Genomic DNA, 25,911 nt, shown 5'->3' with positions numbered 1-25,911 from the left:
ATGACAAGCCCATAAACGGAAGGAAAATATTCTTCGCCCCTTCTGGAAACGAAGAAACATTCATCGACCATAACTGCCGGCTCGACGATGAAGGATACCCATTATATCCAAATGGCAAGACCATATTTGTCAAAACTCTCGATATGACAGTCCACAACTTTGGATTTGTCGGATTCCCCAGGACAACCAGTGTTGATTGGCGAGCCGATAAATCCTGGAAAGGAGTGCGGATGTACTGTCTGGGGGCTTTGATCTGCAATCAGCCCGGTTGCCAATGGGTGGGGTCTCCACCAACCGCCAAGGGTGGGATTGCCGAATACTTGAACTCGTCAGTGGATTTTTCTTCATCTTATATTGTACCTCAATTTTTTTCAGTGCTGACAAGGTGAAACCCAACTATTAGTGATCCAAAATGCCCAGGCTCCGCCGGGAAATGCCCGGGGAAGGTTGGACATCAAGCCTGCAAGAACACTCTGATCCGATTCGATGAGAACAAGCTAACTGGATGGGCGATTCTCCGGCACCATGGCACCCATAAGCACCCATGGCCAGCTCCAAAAAAGCCGGACCCCCTGTTGAAGCTGAAGCTAAAAAACGAAGTGATGAAGAACCCAGCGGCGGGTGCTTTCAAGCTCAAAGTAAGTGCTTCCCTTTACCTTTCAAACGGTTCAATTATCTGATGGATAGATTCTTCTTGTTTCTTATAGTTAAGGAAGCCCACCGCAGCTCTGAACCCGTTTGAAAGCGTGACCCAGATCCATGAGTCTTTCGTGAATAGTGATAGGCTGCGATATCATCGGCGGCGCATCCTCATCGAGCTTGGAATCAACCCAGACAAGGGTGGCGCTGGGCTTGGGGATAAGTTCTTACATGACATGTTCCAATGGAACTAGTAAGTCCCTATTCATTTTGATAATTCATTTTGGAAAGCGAAATCACAGCTGACGCTTGCGTGCTAGTGTGGGCCTCATGATCATATTGGTATCGTTCAAACCAGGCATGGAACACTTTACGTTTCAAACCAAGTGGATGGCCGAACGATTGGTCACCCGCGATCATAACAACGAGGTATACAGCGGGGGGCTCTTGTCTGATGTGACATACAAGCTTTTTGAGACAGGTTATTTGCTATCTACATCGATGTTCTGCGAGGAGACCACGCGTTGGATACCCGTCCAACTTTCCTGGATTTGAGGGCTTGCCGCCGAATACTACCAGGCGCACTTCACAACACTCTTCGAACAGTTTATTCGGCCGTCTTTCACAGTCACGGATCGTGAGACCCTTGTCCGCCAAGTGGTCGATTTCTCTCTGGCTCAGAGGGAGGGTTTTGTAATGGCTTATATGAAGGTTTTTGGTGTCACCGACCGTCAACAGGCCCTTGCCAAGTTGAAGGGATGCCATGAGCATTTTTGAGCTCAAGTCACGCGGGTGAAACGAAACCGGGCCGTTGTCCCACCTGAGCAAGAGGTGATGTCCCTTAATCTCTTTTTGCATCACAATGAGAAACAGAGCTAACAAATCGCATTGGAATCACAGGCACAGTTTCAAAAGCTCTGCCTGGACCTTTTGGTTTTGCCCGAAGAAGGAGGGCCAAACCATGAGCAGAAGATTGATGAGCTCCGACGGCTCTTCCCAAAGACCAAGCGATGGTTAGATTGGTGGACTATGGTCGACATCGAAGCAATTCTCTTCCCATCCAAAAGGCGTATGCTCACGAACTCGGCAGACGGCAACGACAACCTTCCCGATACCACGAACGCGCAGGAGAGTATGCATAGACTGTATTACATGATCAGGTTGGTTTCTTCCTTGTGTTTTTTATTCAAGTTACTTTTAGCAGCTACTGACCACCCTTTGGTGACAGCGAAGGGAAAAAGTGCTTGATTGTCGGCATGGCCCAGCTCTACGCCTTCGTAAAGACTCTTGAAGACGACTGGCAAGCGGTAATGAGGGGTGTTTCAATTGAATATGGTGCGAAGAATAAAGCTCAGCAAGATCTCGCATTATCCGTTGGTTGGCAGAAACCACCAAAGCGCAATCCCGCGAACCGGAAGAAAGCTGAGACTAATGATGGTCGGGCTCCGGACACCACCGCCACCTTGCTCCCGAAGAATTCTGGAGGCCGGCCACCTGGTTCGCGCAACTTAATCAAGGATTGTATGACAACCTACATATCGTACTCGGCATCAGAAGATTCGGCGAGGAAAAATCGCTGCTGGTTGGCAGCCGCACTCGAGAGCCTATACGCTATGTTCAATCCGCTCTGGTTACGTGGGACGAATGGCCTCAAGAACGACATCTTCACCACGCTCCTCAAGCATTTTAACGCGAGGAGCACATGGGAATTGACTCAAACTGGTCAAATCCGGTCCCTGCTTACAAATGCGCAAAACACGCTCCATTCAGCTGCCAACAAGATGTCTCCAGGGAGTTTTAACCGCGGTGTCTTTTGCTCGACCGATCTGTTCATCGACTTGCTCATCGATCCTGCCATCAGGAAGAACACAAAAGGTGTTTATCCTCCTCAAGAACTCTTTACACTTACCGAACTCCGGATGGCTTCGTGCGAAGGTCGAATGCAGGTCCAACAGCCCCATCCCCGTGGAAACCAAGACATAACTGCTATCCGAATCCAACGGGATACTTTTGAAACAGCTGCTTTAGATCCACATTCGATCCAAACTCTTTTAACAACGTGGTCAACAGATGGTATTGTGTCGATTTTGGGCCTTGTCTGCAAGGTGTGCCCTACAAAGAAGAAACACGAACCCCACCACCTCATTGAAAAATCTGTCTTGTCTGTCGAGGGCGGGGGGCCACCCCAACACTTATACTTGTTGGTGCAAGTGTCGACGATCTTTGATGAAGCCGAACAGCTAGAGTTTATGGCAGGACTTGATTTCCCTGCCAAGTTGGATTTCCACGGCGTCCCATACACCCTCATCTCCCGCGGCTTCTGGAACGGGGTGCATTACTGGTGTAAAATGCTGAAGAACGTCGGCGGCATCTCGGGTGTATGGCTGCACGACGACCGCCAGAACGGTGGGATTGCTCGGCTGATCAGTCCTGATCATAGCACGATTGCTGGACGCGCACCCAACACGAGCTGGGTGTTTTACTCACGACCGTGGAGCGCAAGCGAAGACGAATTCGTCTCCAAGAGCATTGCGAACATCGCTCGTGACCACCCGGGAGCGCCTGGATCGTTGCCATTTGCCCATCTGGGCATGCTTCTCAACAATTCGCCTAGTCAACTCATCCCAACGCTTAATGAGGACCATTCGCCGATTCAAATCGCGGCTCTATCAGACAAGCAAGGGCCCAAGTTGATACTATCGGATGGGAAGGAGGTTGCCGCCGCTCCCAAAAAGAACCGGCGACCTAAGAAGGTCAATTTGCCGCTTAATGAGGACGATTTGCCAATTGAAGATCAACATATCGCGGCGGTATCAGACAAGCAAGCACCCAAAATACTCTTGGATGCGAAGGAGGTTGCCACCGCTCAAAAAAAGAAGTGGCGACCTAAGAAGGTCACACGACTTCAAGAAGCTGGCAGCTCTCCATCTGGAGCAGCCCAAGCGACAATTGGCGCCCCCTCTGGAGAGGAAAAGCCGGGTGATCTTAAACGGAAAGCATTGGGCGAGTTCAGGATACGATTGAAAGTCTTGAAGACTAATAATCCTCAACAAATGATCGCAGATTCAAATATCGAAGAGAAGAAATGTCCCATCAAAGGAAAGCAGGCAAGCACGACTATCAAGCCAACGATTGAAGAGCAAAAGACTTCGTGCAAAGTCAAGATACCTGGCGACCGACGACAACAGAAGCCCATACGTGTGGGCTCGCGATCAAGTACCCGCAAAGCTTCGCAAGCGTTGCAAGCTTGATTTGTTTGCTAAACTCATATTTGGTGTGTTTTGGGAGAGGGATGGTGGGCGGTCATCTGCGGTTTCTTTTTGGGTTTTTTGTTTCCTGCTTTGCAATTTATCACTTGCAAAATTTTATATGGCTTGCAAAATTCTCATTTCCTTTTGCCTGGTGAGAATTTTGCGACTGTTGGGAGGACAAAAATGTATCCCTTGTAAGTGAACCCTTGTGAATTTGAAGTTTTTTGGCCCCACAAGCTTTTTTGCGAGGCTTATTTTTTACAAGGGAGATCCTTGTAAGACAATCACTTGTGAAATTACATTTCAGTCCGTTGCACAAAAAAATTACAAAGTATCTTTTACAATGCTTGTTTCACAATGGTGGAAAATATGGGAGTAGGTGCGCAAAATTATAAATGCCTCCCGGCTTGTGGTAATTTTACAATGGATGCGATTTACAAGGCTTATGCCTTGTAAAATAAGGATTGTAAAATTCTACCCCCCCGTTTTTTTCCGGTCAACAATGGCTGAGGGGGGACCGTCAATTTGACGGGCAAACTTGCGGCGCTTTTGACCGCGCTATGCAACCGCCGTGTATGGTACAGGCCCTAAAATATCAACTTTCTACGGGGACTATTTGCTACGGAAGCCGAGGGATGACACCAATCGCGCCATTGTGCCAAATCACTGTGTTGCGAGTCGCAACACAGTGATTTTGGGGGATCAGTCGCAACTTGCAACTGATCCCCCAGAAAATCTCCCACACTATGTGCACATCACCCCCTACATAGAAAAACATCACAGCAGAAGGAGCGATGCATCGCTTGTATTGATACAGGTGTATCAATACAAGCGATGTATTGATACACCTGCGATACATTGCTTGTATCAATATAGGTGTATCAATACATTGCTTGTATCAATACATCGCGTGTATCAATACATCGGTACACTGATACATTTGTATTGCTACCATGCGTATTGGCATATCGGCACATCAATACATATGTATTGGTAATTCAATACATCCGTACATTTGTATCGGTAATTCAATACATCCGTACATTTGTATTGGTAATTTGATACAGATGTATTGGTACACAGATGTATCAGTACATTGATACAGATGTATTGGTAAGTCGATACATAAGTATTGCTACATTGATAGAGATGTATTGGTAACTATTGTTACATAGATACAGACGTATTGGCAACTTGATACATCTGTATCAATGTAGCAATACTTATGTATTAAGGTATTGATTTGCGCTGGAACCCGTACCCAAGGCGCCAGGGCATACCCGCGGGACGGGGTTTTGGGATGACTCCTGCGGTCCACGTTCCTGCAGGGTAGTGCCGCCCCGCGGGAATATGGAGCTTGCGTGAATTGTATCCTATTGTATCCCGCGGGAAGGTGTATTGTATCCCACGGGGAGGTGTATTGTATCCCCCGGGGGCCACAGGTCAGCAGGGTATACCCGTGCTGCGGGTCGGCAGGTATCCATGTCCCGGAAGGCCCCAAGGGGTATCCCCGAGTCGGTACCCGCGGGCGGGTATACCTGCCGGAATTTTGACAGGCGGGAATAAATCCGCCCCGTACCCGGGTTCCAGCTCTAAATTATTCGATATCAATGTGTCGATGCATCTAACAATACATCTGTATCAAATTACCGATACATCTGTATTGAATTACCAATACAAATGTATGGATGTATTGAATTACCGATACATATGTATTGATGTGCCGATATGCCGATACGCATGGTAGCAATACAAATGTATCAGTGTACCGATGTATCAATACACCTGTATTGATACAAGCGATGCATCGCTCCTTCTGCTGTGATGTTTTTCTATGTAGGGGGTGATGTGCACATAGTGTGGGAGATTTTCTGGGGGATCAGTCGCAAGTTGCAACTGATCCCCAAAATCACTGTGTTGCGACTTGCAACACAGTGATTTGGCGCGATGGCGCAATGGCGCAATTGGTGTCGTCCCTTGGCTTCCGTAATTTGCAGCCCCAGCGGCTCCAGATCTGGATTCTTGATTTGACCTGAAGTCTCCAACATGACTGGGGATGCAGGGAGGACCCAGATGAGAAGCGCCTCCCATTTTTGCATCTCACATTGGAGGACTTCCCGTCAATCTGGGAACCCAGATTTTTCCAGATTTTGCGGGGAAATCTGGGCTTGATCTTCCCAAATCCTAGATCTGCCTAGATTTCCCTGCAAAATCTGGGAAAATCTGGGTTTCCAGATTGGCGGGAAGTCCTCCATTAGCCCGGTTCACGTTGGCAACTTTGAACCTATTTTTATCTGATTTTATCATAAAATTTTGACAACTTTTTCATTTCATCAGAAAAAGTGGTTTACTTGAAAAAAATGATAAATTTTAATGACAAAGTGGATAAAAATGGCCTGAAAATCAATGTGAACCGGGCATTGGGAATGCCCTTCGCATCGGAAGCTGTACCAGGGCCCTCCGAGACGAGGAACTGTTGATGAGTCAGGTAATATGTATCCGTATCCAGGCTAGGCACAAACTAGATTTGTCGCCCAAAAGCAAAGTACAACCATAGCCTGCAAGGGTGGCAAATGCAACCCCAACTGGACAGTACGTAACGCGACAAGTCACATCCCTTACACCGAGAGTGGCACAAAGCCACACCCTTCTATCTGCCGAGTGGTGAAACTGGTCGCGTTGCGCCGACCGGGAGGGGCGCATCGAGTAAATCTGATTCCAAATCCAGTGGATTCTGTGATTATGTTTCAGGAATCTTGGTTGGCCTGGACTCACGGAGGAGGTCTGGTCGCTTCGCGGCCAGCCAAATGCTGCACGCCCGCACGGAGGCTGGCACTTGTGTTAAGTTCGACCGAAGAGGCCCTTTTGCGAGCTTTACAGCTGAAGAAGGGCCCTGTCAGGCCCTGTCTCACAATCTGAACAAGTTCGCTTCCGATTGCTTCCAATGCTTCAATTAAAGCGTTTCACCCCCAGTATGAAACAGGTGCGATGTAGCCAAGAACACGCATCAAGAACATGGTCGCCAACTCTGGCGAGTGAGATGCCATAGCTCTCAGGGCTCCGCTAGGCTCCGCCAGTATATAAACCGGCTTGGGTCACAGTTGAGACGCCATCAACACCCCCCAGACTATCTTTTCAACAGTATCCACTCACTTTATCGTATTAAAAACACCTCAGGATGCAATTCTCAAGCATTGCCAGTTTTGTCAGCATTTTACTGGCCTTTTCAGTTGACACCCTATCGGCCTCGTCATCAGTTTCCAGGCTTGAACGCCGAGACAAGACCCATGCCCCCTATACCCATGTCTATACGATGAAGCGCTCCATGGACTATTCCAAGGGCCCACTCCCGATCTATTCCTCGGACGGGACTATTGCATTCTTGTTTATGAAGTCTGCGGAGCCCGCTCGGTTTCGTAATGTGATTGATGGTCATCGAGGGCACAGTCAATCCGTCGTCATGACTAACACTTCGGTGCCCCTTCTTACGCTTTCTTCGGTAAGTTACATGCGAATTCACAACGCGAGCACATTAGCATAGACCAATGATCGATTAGCTGACCATACCTAAATCCCATGTCTCATATCTTTCTGCACTACCGCGGTCCACAGACAAACGATTTTTGTTATGCAGACACATTATACAAAGAGCAGCACCCCACACCCGCAGAGGTCAACATAAAACTACACACCAACGGTGCATTCAAAGATGATTGGAGAGTTAACTTCCGCAGCGCCACGGGGGTTAGACAAAGCTTCAAGTTTGACCGAGATTATTGGGATAAAGAGGGTACGTTCCTTGACACGTGATCGGTCTTAATGATCCAACGATTAACTGAGATGGACATCACTAGGCAAAATTTACAACAGCCAAACCCACCAGTTGGTAGGCAAGCTCTCAAGTAAGCTCCACATTTCGTTGGACACCTGATCCACTGCTTAGCATTTACCTAACTGTTTTTCCATGTTCTAGACGAAAAGCGCAGGGATCCATGGATGACTGACGGTCACGGAAGCGTCAAAGCCTACACCCTTTCATGCACTCCCGATGCCCCACAGGTATGCATCCCCTTAACAGTAGGGCTTCTACAAAATAATCTAATGTCAATTTTATGTTCACCAGCTCGAATTGGTCGCCTTGATGGGCTTGGTCTTGCACCGAGTTGCTAAATGTTCACTTTGAGACATCACTCCATTTTTCAGCTTTTCTGAACTCCTTTCCTTGTTATAACGTCATTCACTCTTCTAGAAGTTGAACTGCCTACTAGTTGTTTGCTTCTACGTTCATTATTCACTGTCTCCGGCGCCAATTACAAACTGCTTTTTTCACCTAACCTTTCAAACAGCGCTGGAACCCGTACCCGGCCCCAGCGGGTATACCCGGTCCCGTCCCGGCGGGACCGGGTCACGGGACGACCCCGCCGTCTACGGCCTCCCGTCCCGCATATTGCGGGTACGGTCCCGGGCTGCGTCGAGCATACCCGCGGGTACCCGCGATATTGGCAGACGGTCACGGCATAGCTTACACCGGTCATAAAGAGCTCCCCTCGATGACCGGCATAGTGTGAGCCGCTCATCGAGAGGGTTATCTACTGCCTCGATGACTGGTCTATTGGGGTCATCAATTGCTCATTGAATGCAAAACGGTATGTTTTGTAACAAATTTTGAAGGTTAGGAAGAGGAAAAAACAGGAGATGTTTTGTAATGTCGTCTATACATCGTATGTAGTTAGTTGTCGGAGTCACCATCGGAGTCACTTTCAGATTCTTTCGCGGGGAGTTGAATAGTTGCCGAGTCCATCATCTCGTCAAAGCGCTGGTACCATTCCTTAACACAAAGGAGGCGTTCGATCGAAGAATTACTGAGGCTGTGACGTTGGGTGCCTATTATTGTTTTCGAACGCGAAAAGACGCGCTCAGATGGTGCGCTGGTGGCTGGAATTCCAAGATAACACTTGGCCATAGCAGCAAGGGAAGGGTAGACTTTTGTGTGATGCGACCAGTAGTGCAGTATATTGCACTCAAGATCCTCATTTCGCTCGGATAGATACATCTGTATCTCACCATTCAGGTCTTTGACAACAACAGCAGGAGATTGATCAAAAATGTCTGCCTCGATTACAGAGATTTTCTTAGTCTTTACAGGGTTCGTTTTCTCCGCCGATGGTGTACCTTGGCTAATTCGACTAGGGCTCCGATCAAAAGACCGAGCTTCAACCGAGAAAGTTTTCAAAATTTGACATGGTAGTAGGGTGGAGATATTGTGCTCGAGTAGGAATGATTGGGTTTGTTCGAAGTAACTTAGTTTAATCCGAGGGTCAAGAATCATTGCACAGATCGGTGCAGTCTTCTGCAATGCAAGGGTAACATATTTTCGAAGCTTTTCTATCATTTCATCGGCTGCTGGGATGAGTTGACCAGCGTCATATTGAGATCGGATGCTGGAGATTGTTCTGATGAGGGAAATGTAGATCGGAAGTGCCATGCTGAGTGTTGGGTATTTTGATCGACAGAGAATCTTGGTGACGTCGTAAAGAGGTTCCAAGAAGTTCGTCATCTGCTCCACCTTTGCCCACTCACCATCAGAGAGCGAGTATTTTACGGCTTCGGATTTTGATAGATTAGAGCTACAAAAAGTGGAGCAGACTGTCTTCAAATCAAGAGCGCGCTTGAGCATCATATACGTGGAGTTCCAGCGGGTTCGGACGTCAAGGATCAATGTCTTTGTTTGGGCTCTGCTGTTGGAGGTTGCAGCGTTGTTGTTCTGACTTTCCACAAAATCTTTAACCTTAAAGAAAGCTTCGCGGCGTTGAGGCGAGCCACGGACATAGGTTGCAAGGCCATGGATACGATTAATAATCGTTTTTAGGTTGACGCCAGCGCCATCTGGCATATTGATCAGATTGTTTGAGTCCATCTGGCTCAAAGTTATCTCTTCCTCGGCCGGGGGGTTTGCTTTAGCACTGAAGCCAAAAACCTTAAGACCATCTTGAGCGGCGAGGTTGATCACATGGGCCATGCAGCCCAAGAGTTGGTTTTCGGCATCAAACTTTGTGTATCCTAAGCGATGTTGTACTTGCTGCGCTAGGGTTGAGTTACTCGAAGCGTTGTCGGCAGTGATGCTGACAAGTTGATCGGATATTTCCATCTCATTGATCAAATCCACAAATATGTTACCAAAGTTTTCACCAGTGTGTCAACCTGTACAGATTTCAAGTGAATGGAAAAATCAGTTAGGTACAATTCACAACCAACAAACAAAAGAGGCGTACCACAGACAGTTGGCATCCCAACAACAACATCCAACATCTTCCAATCATCAGAAATGCCGTGTGCGGTAATCGCCATGAAGGCCTTCTGGTTTGGTGAAGTCCAAGCATCAACGGTGAAGGAAATATAATTCATGCCCTGAAGGACTTTCCGGATCTGATTCCGGTGGGCAATATATAGGAGTTCGACTTCGTTTGCCATTGTCTTTCGGCCATACTCGATATTTGCCACGCTTGGATTGAGTAGCTCAAGTAGATAAGTGAATGATTTTTTTTGGACAATCGAATAAGGCAGGTCAGCCTCGGAAATCAGGTACGCAATTGCTTGCCTGAGCAAACTAGCTGAGAGGATTGGCTTTTGGAATTACAAAGAAATCAGACATTGTACTGCAGTCACCAGATAAAAATAAAGCTAGCGTACTTGTTGCTCCACACGCTGTTGCTTTGAAAGTTTGGGAAGGAGAAGCTGGTTAACCATCCCTTGAACTGGCGGAAGAAGGCCATGCACACGCCTCAGGTGCTCGCCCATTGACTTTGTACTTCCTGTGGGATCTCGAGCCAACAGTTGGTTGCAGGGATCTCCGCCTTTCTTCTTCTCCGGAGACTGACACTGAACTTTGGATTTGTTGAGGATCTTGAAGTGACTCCAAACCCATGAACTTTTTGGTGCTGACCTGGGTGATGGTGACTCTGGGGTGCTGGTGGTACTCGGAGGAGGCTGTTTGGATGTTGGATCTGAAAAAACTTCGATATCTTCCATTTTTTTACGATGTTGTGCATGGAAGTTGAACTGGAGATGGACGGACATCACTGGGATGAGGTCCTGTTTTAATGCTTTGAGTCACCGACCCATCCGGAGGAAGAGCAGCGGAAGGTCCCTGCAAGATTCGTTGGCTCGGCTTGGATCACCAGAGGGAGTGCCGATCAACGATCTGGCTGTTTGTATTTTTACAACTTTAGATCCCAATCAGCACATTCAGGCTTTCAGCGGCCAAAATTCACCATGAGCAACACGGCAGGCCATTCAAATGTGATGCCCATCAAAAAATTCACATGGCAGATCTATATGTTGGATCAGTCAGTGTCCCAAGACTCGTACCTGGAGGCTGGCGGTACTGGTAGCCTGGTAGGCCTGTTCGCGGGTATACCCGTCCGGGCTGTCTAAATCAAGCCATTTCGCGGGTATACCCGCCTGCCCGCGGGCATAATTGCACGGGATGGCGGGTATGCGCCTGTCTAGACGGGGGATACCCGCGCCCTGTCAGGCTAGACGGGTAACCACGGGATGCACCCTGTACCCGCGGGTATCTGTCCGGGCTGTCTAAATGCGGGACACACGGGTCGGGTATACCCTCCGGGCCGGAGCCGGGATGGGTCGAATTGGCCGGGTACCCCCGCGGGTTCCAGCGCTGCTTTCAAAACTCTTGATTGCAAGAATTCTTCTCTTTGAAGGACCAATGTTTTCGAAAGATCTGATTTGATTTCAAGTTCTGCCAGCCACTAGCATCATTGACCATTGTGTGTTTTGTTTAACTTGCTTGTATTATGTAGCGACAAGAAAAGGATAAAAGACACCTGTTTTGATCGCTCAATTGAATCCACAAATGTAGGGGCTGGGAAAAACAGTTCACAAGTCTGAGCACTCGCAGGATCCAGTGACGTCCACTCGACCATTACCCGCAGTCCGGAGACGGTCGCAACCCAATCTTTGGTTGCAGCCTTTTTGAGAGTTGCTTTCCCAATTTTGATTCTCCAATTGGGTTTGGGAGTTGTCTAATTTCCCAGCCATCTCATTTTATCATTTTTGATTATCTGTGGCACTACAAGGGACCTCTAGAAACTGCCAGCGGTTGAGAACTTGAGATGAGGCATACTCCATGTAACTGCCATTTTCTTTCTGCATGATTAAATCATCCCTTCACCATGCACAGTGACTTGACATTGAAGCTTTGTTGAAATAACATTTGAGGAAGGCTTCAGTATCACCCCAAGCTTCTTTTGAGTTTCTGCATGTCAACTGCTAGCAGTGAGTTTTTATTGCAGTATGGGAATCCTAAGACTTGGTAATTGTTTTTTCAAGCCCCCAAATTTACAAACTGCTAGCAGTTAACATGCACTGAGAAAGGAGTTGTATTGGTTGCAACCTCCTGTGGTAAGGCTTACTGGTATGGGACTCCATCCTTCCTAGGCGGAGACAGTTGGTATAGGGGAAGAATGTGCTGTTTAGGGGAAGAATGTGCTGTTTAGACTGTCCTCTGTGTTATTCCAGATGATGAGGTGGAAGAATAAAAAAGGATAGCTTGGGTTGGGTTGGATTTCACAAGATACACAAAGGTTGGAAGCCTGGCAGTGGTCTGGATGGTTTGGTGAGGGTTGGAATGATGAAAAAACAGCAGAACAGACTCTGTAATACTCAGAACTATGAAGATTTATCAAAAACTATGATGCTTCTTCTGTGGATCAGAAATTCTCCAGGCTGACCCATCCTCCTAATGAACTCAAGACTTTTAGAAGGTAGTAATGTTAGTATCTACACTTAGATACAACATTTACCAACAACGCTCATTAACCTTTTAGAAGGTAGTAATGTTAGTATCTACACTTAGATACAACATTCACCAACAACGCTCACTAACCTTTTAGAAGGTAGTAATGTTAGTATCTACACTTAGATACAACGTTCACTGACGACACTCACTAACCTGATTGTAGTGATGAGTGTTTGTGATGGAGTTGTTTGTTGAGGGAACTATTGAGTTGATTAAGGAAAGGACTGATACATGATTGGACCAGGGATTTAAGAGATCAACTAGGTTTTGGAACCGAACAACTGCGGCACAACTACATTACACATAAGTAAGAGTAACAAAGGTTAAAGCTGAAAAGCAACCCAAACTGCTACAGCTACAAGTTCAACACCTCCGAGAGCTGGATTGCACTTGGACTCTGGGTGGACCATGTCACAGGAGCTATCATCCTCTCACCATGCACAACAAGGGCACAGACCATACAACAACTCTCACACACAAAATCATATACAAAATAAAGAAAACAACTGTGGGAAACAAAGAAAACAATAGGTGGAGTGGAGAAACATTGGAGCAGGAAACCTTGAATATTGTTTGGACCAAACCTTGAATATTAAACTCTGCCTCTGGCAGACCTTGGGAACCAACCCACACCTGAAACTTGGGGAGGAACCTTGAATATCCCACTCCACCCTCTGACATCATGAAGTCCACCATCTTGAAGCATTCCTAATCCTGACTTGTGAACACCACACTGGGTGAAACCAATCTAACATCTGATTCCCAGACCAATCCTATGTTGGTGGAGCCCACCAATAAATTAAAACAGAGGGATAATGTATTGGTGTGCCCCACCAACATAATATTGGTCTGGTAGAGCAATATTACATTGATTTCCCCCTGTCAACATTATTGTAGGGTTTTTTAACCAATACATTACAGCCCCCTTGGCAGTGATGCAGGTTATGAGGAATGCCCCAGCGGACCCGGATACTGGTTGACACCCAGGTATCACCCCCCCCCCCCCCCCACTCAAACGTCCCAACACCCAGGATTGCCTGGCAGGTGCTCAAGGGTGGTAACCACAGGTAAAATCCTTAAAAGAAGGTGATTGAAGGGAGGGAGGAACCCCTCCTTCCAGTATCAGACATTGTAGACTTAACTGCAGAAACCAGAAGGAATCCCTTCCAGTTGCTTTGGTTTGTATGTCTCAGCAGCAATTTGCGCCTCTGATCTTGCCCACCACCACCCCTGACCCTCCCTCCCTTCTCCTAGCCGGGGACACTTGGGTATTGGGCCGTTTTTCCACAACACCCAACACTGCACCTGTGTAAAACCCCTGCCTCATGGGTTTCACAAGAATCAATGCAGACCTATATAGCCTGTTATTTCTGTTGTAACCCAGCTACTGGGTTACCATCCAACTCACTAGACACTAGTAGGAGTGTGTGTTTGTTGTGAGGAATGAATCATCACTCCAAACCACAACAATTTCCTCCTTTCCTAGCTTAGCAGACATCTGACCCTGACTGACTTGTCTCCATGAGCTATTTATGTTCTCCCTTTTCCTCCTCTTCCCTCCCCCTCTTCCTTCCCCTTATTTGTAGATAGCAGACATCTGACCCTGACTGACTTGTCTCCCTGAGCTAGGCTGAGCAATTCATCCCAACCATTGGCATCAGAACTCACTGAGACTCTGTCTCACCTGTGCCAAAATCCCTAGCCCAGTGAAGAGCACCAGCTCTTACAACCTGGCACTGCCTGGCGAGTGCACAACAGGTGCAAGGGGTACTGCCAGCGGCTACAAGGTACCCCCAAGTGGGTACCCAAAGCCATTACTTAGCAGGTTACTGCTGTGCTGCTGGTCTAGCTCCACTCAAACACACAACATCTTTTTCTGCACAGTCACTGTGCATTGAAGCTTGATCAACAATCAACCTTCACAAATGCTTGTGTAATACCACAAGCTTTGTCAGAACTTTCATTTTGAATGCCACCAGTTGTACAAATTCTCTTGCAGTGCAATTGAAAATTCAACTTTTCACTCAAAATTTCAAAATACATGTTCAAGTTGGAAAGCCAGGATCCGGCAGATACACAGTGTTGGGACCAGATTTGCCAGTTTTAGATTTTGGAAAAGCTCTACCTGTGTCCTATGTGCTGGGTGGAATCCTTACACTGTATCCCCAACCTAGTGAAAGAATACAAACGACTAAGAGATATTGGAGGACTTCCAGGCAATCTGGAAACCCAGATTTTGCAGGGAAATCTAGGCAGATCTAGGATTTGGGACAATCAAGCCCAGATTTCCCCGTGAAATCTGGAAAATTCTGAGTTCCCAGATTGATGGGAAGTCCTCCATTGGAGGACTTCCTGTTGAGTCTGGAGGCCTCCCAGATCTCAATATACACACCCAAATTCTTAATTTTTTACAAAAAGGGAAATGTTTTCCTAACTCTATAGTTCATTAATTCCATGTGCACTGGTTGAGTTTTTGATAGGGGTCTTAATTTAGGATTTAGAGGGGCATCTAGAGCTCTCTAAATGATTACGGCAAGTCATCCATTCATTTCTACTTTTCTAATTAGACTTTGTAAGTTAGAACAAGATTGATAACAGCTAGTACTTGACTGAAATAAGAAAATCAATGATTTACCTAAGAGCAGTTCTAACTTCTATGGGCCACTCTCTACTGAGTTTCTTGAAAGTGGGCAATATACAACCATCCAAATATTTGTAGAGCCTCTGTCCATTGAAATTTTGAATTGATACCTGCTTTCCTGAATTCTTTTGATTTGCACATAAATGAAGGTATCTAGAACACATATCAGCCACTGTAATTCTATATCTTCATGTCTTAAGGGCCTGTACCATACAAATTCTGTTTTTCTTGCACGGTGTGGAACTTCTGCGCAATGCGTGATCTGAGCTTGGAAGGGAAATAGCAAAAACTAGATAAGTTTAGGCTACAGGTGCTTGAAGGGCTGCCTTCCTAAAATAAACTCTGGAAAAAAGTACACTAGAATTTTATAGTGTGGCTAAATCAGATGAATTATTCTTAATTTAGACTGCTTCTGACCCTAAGAACCAGGAATCTTGTGCTTGGGATGAGAGGTGTTATAAATTTGATGTGATCAAGTTTGTTATCAAAAGTAAGTTATGTGTATAATTATCAAGTTCTAAATTTAAGATCTAATATTATAATACTATAATGATGTAATGGATGCTGAAGTAATTTCTTAATATTACTATTTATGCAGGCATTACTATACTATAGTGGCATTACTATACTATAGTGGTGTGATGAATGCGGAAGTAATCTCTTAATATTACTATTTAGTGCAAGCATGGGGAAAAAGGAAACAGGAAGGGGCAAGGAAGGCCTTCTTTTATAGATGAAAACTTGTCTGAGAGTGGTTTTGGTGATGTGCAATAATGTATGTAGTGTGAAATATGATAACATGGTGTGAAAAAGAAATTAATGTAGTGTGAAAATAAATTAATGTAATGTGAAATAAAATGGCTACTTTGGGAAAGATGATCACATCTAAGATGGGATTTACCAACATGTGAATGCAAATCATTGAGGGGAAATATGTGTGAAAACAAAAACAGGCTGAAGTGGCTGTGCGCCTAGTATGAGTATGAATCTTAGTGTGAAACTAATGATTTACTGTGCTAATTTGTGGCGTGATTGATTCCTGCTGAGTGGACTATCACTGGTTTTCTGGGTGATAAAAAAGACGTGAAATTTAAGAGAAAAGTTTTAATGTAAAGTATTTGTACTAAAGATATTTAATATGTAGTTTATAATGTACTATAACATTTAAAACTATACTATTTTGACGCTGTTGATAGTTTATTGATCTCACCACAACGGGGAAAACAGTTTTTTTTTCTACGCTTTTCAGATATTTCAAAAAACCCGCATTCAGAAAAACAGATTTCAATAAACGTGTACCACAACCATCACTTGGTTCCAGAATATCCGCACTCCTCCACTCCACCATCCATCAGCTCAATACACCCAAAGACAATCTTTGGTACCCTTGCAAATCTTCATGAGTAGGGAAGGGGTCATTGTGGTGCCTTCCCTACTCATGAAAACCTCAGACGCTCTTTGTCACTCCCCCCTCTTGGACCAATCTACTCGTCGGTCCAAGAGGATCGGACAGATTGATCCGAGAGGATTGGAGAGACCGTCCCAAGAGGGAGGAGGCCTGCAATCACTCCTCTAGTTGTCTTGGACTGATTGGTCCAAGAGCAACTCCCTCCTGTTAACTTGTTGGTCCAAGAGGAACTCCCTCCTTGCCCTGCCCATAGATTGGCCCGAGAGATTTAAGGAGGAGGGAATACCAATCCGAGGGGATGGGTGGGTCAAAATTTAATTCCCTCCTCCTTCCTGTTGGATCAATTTAACTTTATATGTCCAAGGGGAGGGAAGGAGGAGGGACCCGAGGTTTCTTTCTCCTTTCTCCCCAAAAATTTGATTTCTTGTTCCTCTTGGAACGATCGAGTTCTCTTTTCTCTTGGAAAGATCGAGTTCTCTTCTCTCTCGGAAAGATCAAGTTCTCTTTTCTCTCGGAACAATTGAGTTCTCTTTTCTCTTGGAACGATCAAGTTCTATTGTTTGGAGAGAGAGGAGACAATTCCCCTCGGACCAGAAGAGCGGTCCAAGGTAAAGGAGGAGAGATGAAGGACAAACCAGAAGGACTCTTTTTTCCAAACTCTCTTCATTTTCCTTGGACCGATCCAGTTGTAGTGGTTGGATTGGTCAGCTATGATAGATCGTTCCGAGCGGAGGGAGGACTTCCTGGAGAAAGATGATTGATTGCTGGCTTGCTCCGGGCTTGGAGTAATGAGGTGATGGAGGGTGATGGGGGAGGAAAAACAGCTGTGAAAAACAGGGTCAGACCTGTTTTTGAAAATTGCCTTTTTTTGAGGAAAACTGTTTTCTGGATGACCCAAAAAACAGGTGCTGTGGTACACATTTTTTAGCAAAAACTGTTTTTTGCGCAAAAAATCGATTTCTGCAGGAAAAACTGTTTTTCAACCTGCTATGGTACAGGCCCTAAACTTCAATTAAAAGAATTGGGTCTTGAAGTGTTTTCTTGAAATGATCAGTCAAGACCTTTAGCTTAGAGAAGACTGGCACAAGCTCCGGGGCTCCGTCCGGACATTTCCTTCTGGGTGAGTGGGCTATGCATCGGATCTGGCGGATCAGGAACTTTATCTGTCAAACTGGATGCGGCTGACACCAGCTGACAACCTGCCAATCTGAAGTATGAAGGAGACCATCCTCGATGCGAATTTCCCGTTCACAGCCGACCGCAGAACGTACCATGTCGGCCTCAGACATGGCGAAGTGGCGAACCGGATCATAACCGTTGGTAAGTATTGAGAGGTCGTTTTTGATCGAAAGTTTCCATAATACGAGACCATTTCATAAAATCTTATGTGTAACATCTCGTGTGCTTACAGGTGATCATGAAAGGGCTAGAAGGATCGCAAAGTTCTTGGACCAGACCCCGAAGGTGTTCGAGCTCACTAGTCAACGCGGATTTACTACGTTTACGGGCTGTTACTCGGGCGTTCCAGTGTCGATTATGGCAATTGGTATGGTGCGTCAATTGGTCTTTTAAACTTCTGGCTTGATCATGATATACTTTTCAACTATTTTTGGCAACTTACTGGAAGTAATGAGAACGTTTCAGGGGTTTCCTATGATGGATTTTTTCGTAAGAGAAGTTCGCGCGGTAGTAACGGGAGATTTGATAATTATTCGGTTTGCAGCTTTTGCTCCCTTTTTACCAGGAATCAGATAGAGACACCTCACCTACCTAGCGAGACTGAATTTATCAACACTGATGCGTAGTCTAGGTTCCTGTGGCACGCTGGTACCAGAGATCCCAGTTGGGAGAGTAGTGGTATGCACAAGTAGCTTAGCCATCTCCACCAATTACGATTGTTTTCAACCATCTGATGAAAAGATGGAGAAAGACCAAAGCTCCCCGGGCGGGTCCATGTGTAAACCGTATAACACGACTCGGCCGATTGGATGTGACCAAAAACTACATGATGCGGTGGGTATCTCATTGCAGCATCTGTGTTTCATTTGTTTTGAGCAGCCTACAGGGACTAACCAGGAAGTGCAATCCCTATGATCGACCATCTTTGAAAGTTAACCGAGAACTTGGAGAAGACCGTCGACAAAGGACTCCTCTTATCGGGTGCAGTGAACTCATCCGCAGATACTTTTTACGCTGGCCAGGGGAGATTGGACTCGAATTTTATGGACCACAACCAGGACTTATTAGACTCTCTCTCGAAATGCAAGCCATCACCGGTGACGTTAGAAGTCAGCTATCTATAAAAAAACGTCATCAAGTAGACTTGATCAGCCAAAAAGCAAATCACTAATTTGGTATCTCTTGCATCTGCGATTAATAGATGGAAACCACTCATCTGTTCCATTTGGCATCCATCAACGAACATAAATCCTACGAACCAGCCGAGGAGCCTAAATCAGATCCGAGTAGCTTTTCTCAAGGAAAAGGACGGATTCGGGTTGCAGCTGCTCACATCACATTTGCCGGAAGAATCAGCGGCGACTTTGTGAGTAGTCTATCTGCTTTTTTTTTGCTCGAGTTCTCATTCACTTTTGTTTCCGTTTCCTCTGTTTGCGAACCATTTTCGTCACTATTCTCTCAACCAAAATGCTTTGGATGAGGGAAGATTCAGCCCAAGGACGTAGAAAAACTAGAGTTTCAAGCTGGAAAAGGATGCTTAGAAACTCTGATCAACGAAAAGATTGATCCGGTCAATTTACATCCCGTGGAAGACAGTGTTTGGTTTTCTTAACCATCATTCTGTTTTTGTGTTTGTAGTTTGGATGTCCATTGTATTCGCTCGTCCGATGTAATCCAATAGGAGTTGCTGTAGTTATATGTCCATCGTATGATTTTCACAATGTCTAAAAATGTTAGTTACTAGGGATGATCAATACATTTATAATTCCAACATCATCAATCCATGCCAATGTAATGTTATCTTCCGGGCTGGCTAAGGGACTGCTCGAATCTGCCAAGTGTTGTCCCTTCTCTTGCCATCTTGCCCCACATTTTATGACTCGGCCCTGACTTGGGAGGGGTTGACGATAATGGGCTGTGTGTTTCAGGGAAACTTTTCAGACAACTGGCTACGGATGCATGTAAATTGCACCTCAAGGCTTGATACATTTATCACCATGAATCCCAAAAAAAAAAAACTGACAACCATCGTGAGAGAATAACACGGAAAATGATAATTGAGGTATAGAATAAACATAGGTACATACAAATACTAAACCAGAAACCAGAGCCGAAAATGCAGAAGTACAGTAATAGAGAACCAGCAATGATGGCGAAGACTAAGTGGATGGTGGATCACCGGGAATGTGCAAAGAAAAAAGAAGTAAACAAATGGTGTATGCGGGGGATAATAAAAACAGTTGATGCTTCTGTAGTTAATGAATAAAAAAAAGAATAAGCATCTGTAAGTTGAAGTCCCTAGGGAAGAAAGTATCTCGAATCAGGAAATGAGATCTCTTTTGACGATGGACGGGAGGGAGTGGTGCTAACCTAGGCTGAATCATTACTAGAACCATGGGGACGGTAAACATCAGATGTAAAAGAGGCCGATGACGCGGAGGAAGGGGCCAGTCTTGACCATTCAGTGATAGCGGTGGGGGCGGGGAAGGAGACCGATGGAGGCGGCTTCGGACGTGGGCCTCTCTCGGTCTGGACTGTCTGGACTGTCTGCACTGGTGGTCGAACACGAGGGGGTCTTCCCCTTTTCTTAGGAGGCATGCTTGTGTTGCTCGTCGCTGGTTGGCTATGAGTTTGGCTTAGATCGTCTCCAATGGTCCGTTTGCGGTAGCTTCGCTTGCCCAGTGGATCATACATCCCTGGACCTACTGGATGATTCCGATGGACTTGGTGCGACTTGATCACTTTCCACACTTCGATTGACTGCCAAGAGTTTTCGTTCGTCTTGTCCCCCATAGCGACTATCTTAAATGGACAATTCAATCCTTTAGGCGGCGATCGATCATGTCTGCAATCGATGTGTTTCGATTTGATTAGAGCCCGAATACATTTACGCGCCGGTGGAAAACAGAAAACATGTATAAAACGAATCAAACGCTCACCGACAAGTAAAAACACATCTCTCCCACAAATCTGTCTTGTAATGATTCCTGACATGCTACAAAAGAACGAAAAATTCAGCATGGCAGTGATATGGAATGATAGCAATCCTATCGACACTAGATACATATGAGTGGGAAAGGATGTGCGTACCATGTCATGACCAGCAGGCCAACTAGCCAACAGACAAGCTTCCTTGAAGTTTTCGACTGTCTTGAAAGTATCGCCGACTTTGGGGTAAGGAACAAGGAGATCAGAGAGGGAATGTTTGCTCAAACTGGCGGCATAAGTGATCTTGAGTTTGCTCAGCCATGGTTCTTTCTTCCTAGACATGGGCGAAGGTTCGGTTGTTACAGGGATTACGCGTGTCATCGATGATTCCGGATCAGCCGGTTCGCTACTCGATGTTGCCCGCGTCAGGAGTCGCGAGCTACCGGACGGGATTCTCATGTTTTCAGTGTCTTGGTGAATCGCGAACTCCACCACTGGTTTTTTATCTTCAACTTTTTTTTCGAGAAGAAAAAAAAAAACATTAGCGGAAAAAAAGGAACATCAATAAGCAGTCTGAAACCTTGACCAGACTGCGCGTTGGTCGAAACAATCGACGAGAAAAGTGAGAAAGTAGAGGCAAGTGGACCTACCAAGATCAGATGGTCTTGACTGGGTATAGCTCCTGGGATCATTTCGGTTAACCTCTGATTTCCTGGGTCTGCCGACACGCCTGCGTGGTAGATTTGAAGAAGATTGAAGAAGACTGGGATCCAGTGGGCGTGATCCGGCGGAATTGCTAGTCCCAGGATGAATACTTAAACGGGGAGGAGGTGATGGAGGAACCTGTTGCAAATAGATAAGTTTCATGTTGATTGTTAGACATTCAATTCTTCATCTTGAGTTTCTTTGCTTTATTTTTTTGAGGAAAAGAAAAGGAACCAATGCTTTTTTAGGACGGGGTAAGCATTAATGAATAATATGATGGCTCATACAATGCACGTGAATCCGTCATCAAATGGTCGACCGGCTTGAGTTCCAGGAGGAGGGGGTATTTTACCGACTGAGACGACAAGGTGAGGATGGTTTGATGAGTTTCGATTTTCTTGACGGATGCGATCGATGTACTGAAGTTGATTTGGATGGAATACTAGTGATTGTTCAGACTCAGGAAACAGGAATTGGTTGGTAGGAAGGACGATTTCGTGCGGTTGTAAGGCTTGTTCGTCTTCTATATTCGCTCGTTCGGATGGTATTTTAAGCTGACTACGTTGGATGGCTTCGAATTGAGTTTCAATGTTCAAGATTTTGTCAACAGCTGTCCTGAGTTGTTCTTTCTTGTCTGCGAGTGGTTCTGAGCTGATAGTTGGTTCAAGGATCAGTTGTTGTTGTGGTTGTTGGCTGGCTTGTTGCTGTCGGCTAGCTTGTGGTTCTGGGATGAAATGATGTTCGTTGATGACCGGTTGTTGTTGCTCTTCTTGGCTGTGGTCGTGTTCTCTTAGTTTGTGGCCCTGGGTTTGGTGCGCCAGTTCTGGTAGAATATGTTAGTTTTTTTTCTTTCTTTCTTTTTCTTTCTAGTTTTTTTTTTCGACTGACCCATGTGGTGTAAGAGTGACTGGTCGAGTTGCTGGCGGTAGGTAACTTTGATTAGATTTGGGTCGAGTCCGAAGTGCTCGAGTGGTTGGTCGTGCTCCATGGTGGCAGTCTGTTGTGGTTTGGTTGCTGTTTTCCTCTTGACCGTCCCTTGGCAAGTTGGCACGGCAGTCGACAGCTTTGGAAAATTTAACCCTAACTCCAGTGACATGGCCGTGACGTCACATGCCCACCAATCAATTCAACCTCTTTCCTTTCTTTGTTTTTAGAGCATCCTTATTTGATTTGACATTGCGCACGATGCATATTCAAAGTAGAGACAAGGATTTGATGGGGATAGTCCCTGATTATGTAATATCAAAATTACAACAGCCGGGAGTTATTAGGGGGGTTCACAATTGGAATTCACAAAAGTGGAAGACTTCCCGTAGGATCTACGCCCCCCGTACAGACTAAAATTTCACAGATCTAAACCTTACTGGCTGGTGAAAAGTGATTGAGATCAAGTTCTCACCAGCCAGTAAGGTTGAACCTGGCCTGACAGATCTGGCTTTTTAGCCCACGGGAAGTCATCCAGTTTAGGACACATTTTAAGGTGTTTACAAACATTTTTTTAAAACATTGATCAATTAGGGGGGTTCACAATAGGATAAAAATAAAACTTTAGAGCTAATTTTGAGGCCTTTATGATCCACTTTCTAAAAAATGAAGAATTTGCTTTGTTTCTCAGGGGACAACCAGTCCTGTACAACTTGCCAGATTTAAAAAAAAATCTTGATAAAGGCCTTAAAATTGACTCTAAAGTTTTATTTTTATCCTATTGTGAACCCCCCTATTGGACTGATTGACCAATATTACATGCTGCTCACCAGGAAAAAAAATTAGTCACCTGATGGCAAGTGACATGACACAGCTTTGTTTTCAGCTCCAACACTACTCCAATGCTGCTCCTCTCCACCAGCACATCTGGGGCTCACATGATAGGTGTCAGGATCAAAGCACTCAATGTGAAAAACCAGATGATGCTCAGCTTGAGCCCTGGCCCAGCTGATGCTCAGCTTTTACCCTGGCTCAGCTGATGCTCAGTTTCTCCCCTGGCCCAGCTGATGCTCAGCTTTGGAACTGGCCACCTGATGATCATCTTTGGCCCTGGCACAGCTGATGCTCAGCCTTGGCTGTGGCTCAGCTGATGCTCATCTTTGGCCCTAGTCTAGCTGATTTTCAGCTCTGATCCTGTCCAAGCTGATTCCCATCTTTTTCCCTGGCCTGGCTCAGCTGATACTCAGCAAGCTGAGCATCAGCTGGCCAGCTGGCCCAGGACTGGGCCAAAGCTTAGAATCAGCTGGGACAGGACTAGGAGAAGGTTGAGCAAGGACTGGTACAAAGCTGAGCATCAGCTGCGCCAGGACTAGTACAAAGCTGAGGATCACCTGGGCAAGTACTGATCAAAAGGCTTTATTGCAATTTTGAGAGTGAGCTGCGTGAAAAAGCTGAGTATGAGCTGGGCAGAAAAGCTGAGTATGAGCTGGGTACCAAAGCTGAGTATCAGCTGGACAGAACTGAGGATCAGTTGGGCTCATCAAAAACTGAACAGGACCTCCTTGGTAAATTTTGGAAGTTGAGGAGATGGTTGGGAGATGGGGGTAGATAGTGGATAGATATGGATAGATGGAGCGTAGCTGTCTGGAGCTGGTGTAATGTCACTTGTCATCAACTGACTATTTTATTTTCCTGGTGTGCTGTGCATTTTACCAAATTTTTAAAATTTTGTTCAGAAGGGCCTTAAATTTAGCTCCAAAGTTTTGTAAATTTCAATTAGGGGGGTTCACAATTGGAATTCACAAAAGTTTAGGACACATTTTAAGGTGTTTACAAACATTTTTTTCAAAACATGGACTGATTGACCAGTATTACATGCTGCTGTGCATTTTACCAAATTTTTAAAATTTTGTTCAGAAGGGCCTTAAATTTAGCACCAAAGTTTTGTAAATTTCAATTGTGAACCCCCCTATTGTGAACCCCTATTGAGTGCCTGGGAGGATTCAAAATGTGAATTTTGACGGTAGGCAAAGGAACTAAAGAAGCAGAATCATAACAGTTTACATTTCTACAAAGCTCATAAGTTGTAATTTCTACAAAGCTTTGATCTACATGCATATACCAGGACTTCCTGTTGATCTGGAAAGTCAGATCTGACCGGCCAGATTTCAGATTTTGCAGGGAAATCTAGGTCCCCAAAGATCCCCAAAGTGATCAAGAGTTCCAGATTTCAGATTTCCCTGCAAAATCTGAAATTCCAGATTTATTCAAAGTTCATGGGAGTCCTCCACTAGGGAACTCGCCACAATGCACCACAAAATTTCATCCAATTCTCAAGTTCTGGTAATTCTTCAGTAACCAACAAATCATAATACATAACTAAATTTTGCCCACAACCATAAGATATATTGTGATTTCAGGAATGCTTGGACAGATTTTTGAGCTGTGAACTCAAAATCATGGAATCCTGACATTTGATTCCTGGTTTTCAGCCTTCCTGCTGGGCAACAATAGGGGGCTGACATGCCAAGTTTGCAGCTGTGTTAGTCAGAAAACCAAAATTTTACCGGTGCTGTGGCTCAAAGGCCATAACTTTAGCCCACTGAAATTCTGAATTGTTCAAGCTTAAGCAGAATCACAATAGTTGAATTGTAACACTCTGAACATTGATTGGCATCAACACTGCAAAATCCAAATATCAGTCTGAGTGACACATTGGTCTGCAGCACAGCAGCATTGCTCCATGACATCAAATCGCAGCACGCAAATAGTTGGCTTGTTTTTCCATTTTGTGTTGACCTATTTCACCAAACCTCTGGCACATGGGCAAAATTTCACCTGCCCAGTTCCACCAGAATAAATAAAACATTATTGCCAGCTGCTTGACATATATTTGTATAAATCAGGTGTAGTGATTTCAGAAATGTTTGTCACTACTATTCTAAAACAATTTCTACATTTCAGGGAGACTGTCATTGACTAGAATGCTCTTTGATGTAGGTATTGTTGTGCCAAGGAGTTTTGCGCAAGTTATCCGGAGATACTGGATGCTATTTTTGGTCTATCATGGTATTCAAAATTGCATATGTCACTGTTTACATAAAATCATACAGGCAATTTTGGCTGGGAGATGCCAGTGTGCATAAAACTTAAAGTGACATCTCCCAGCCAAAATTGCAGTTTATGATTTTCTGTAAAAAAAATTGATGCAATTTTGAATACCATATATGTACATGGACAGACATGTAAATAATTTGGACTCAATCAAGCTGGAGCAAAAAACAATATATCTTCTGAGAAGAATTAGGAGCAATTCTACAGAACAGGAAACTTGAATGCAGTGGCCATGCGGCCAACACCTCTACCAAGAATGGTTTGTATGGTGAAGATCATATTGAACTTCAACCTACACCAGGGG

The 25,911-nt window shown here is 45.2% G+C and overlaps 3 protein-coding genes across 3 annotated transcripts; 2 read left to right on the top strand and 1 right to left on the bottom strand.

The window, feature by feature from the left end:
* Positions 1–7,068: 7,068 nt before the first annotated feature.
* PtA15_8A527 (uncharacterized protein) lies at positions 7,069–8,073 on the top strand (the record flags this gene model as incomplete). The annotated part of the gene is made up of 5 exons (XM_053171966.1): positions 7,069–7,389; positions 7,503–7,680; positions 7,745–7,792; positions 7,864–7,949; positions 8,014–8,073. The coding sequence occupies 5 exons, from the start codon at positions 7,069–7,071 to the stop codon at positions 8,071–8,073; spliced, it is 693 nt and encodes a 230-aa protein (XP_053023177.1).
* A 9,898-nt stretch (positions 8,074–17,971) lies between these two features.
* On the top strand, positions 17,972–19,548 carry PtA15_8A526 (uncharacterized protein; the record flags this gene model as incomplete). The annotated part of the gene is made up of 7 exons (XM_053171965.1): positions 17,972–18,077; positions 18,169–18,308; positions 18,402–18,472; positions 18,563–18,770; positions 18,869–19,045; positions 19,138–19,302; positions 19,423–19,548. The coding sequence occupies 7 exons, from the start codon at positions 17,972–17,974 to the stop codon at positions 19,546–19,548; spliced, it is 993 nt and encodes a 330-aa protein (XP_053023176.1).
* Positions 19,549–20,306: 758 nt separating this feature from the next.
* Positions 20,307–22,665, bottom strand: PtA15_8A525 (uncharacterized protein; the record flags this gene model as incomplete). The annotated part of the gene is made up of 6 exons (XM_053171964.1): positions 20,307–20,781; positions 20,876–20,931; positions 21,027–21,376; positions 21,515–21,707; positions 21,857–22,392; positions 22,458–22,665. 6 exons carry the CDS (start codon positions 22,663–22,665, stop codon positions 20,307–20,309), a joined length of 1,818 nt encoding a protein of 605 aa, XP_053023175.1.
* Positions 22,666–25,911: the final 3,246 nt, after the last annotated feature.

Source organism: Puccinia triticina, chromosome 8A, assembly GCF_026914185.1.
Source record: "Puccinia triticina chromosome 8A, complete sequence".
Lineage (NCBI taxonomy): Eukaryota > Fungi > Basidiomycota > Pucciniomycetes > Pucciniales > Pucciniaceae > Puccinia > Puccinia triticina.
This window is presented reverse-complemented; position numbering and strand designations above follow the sequence as displayed.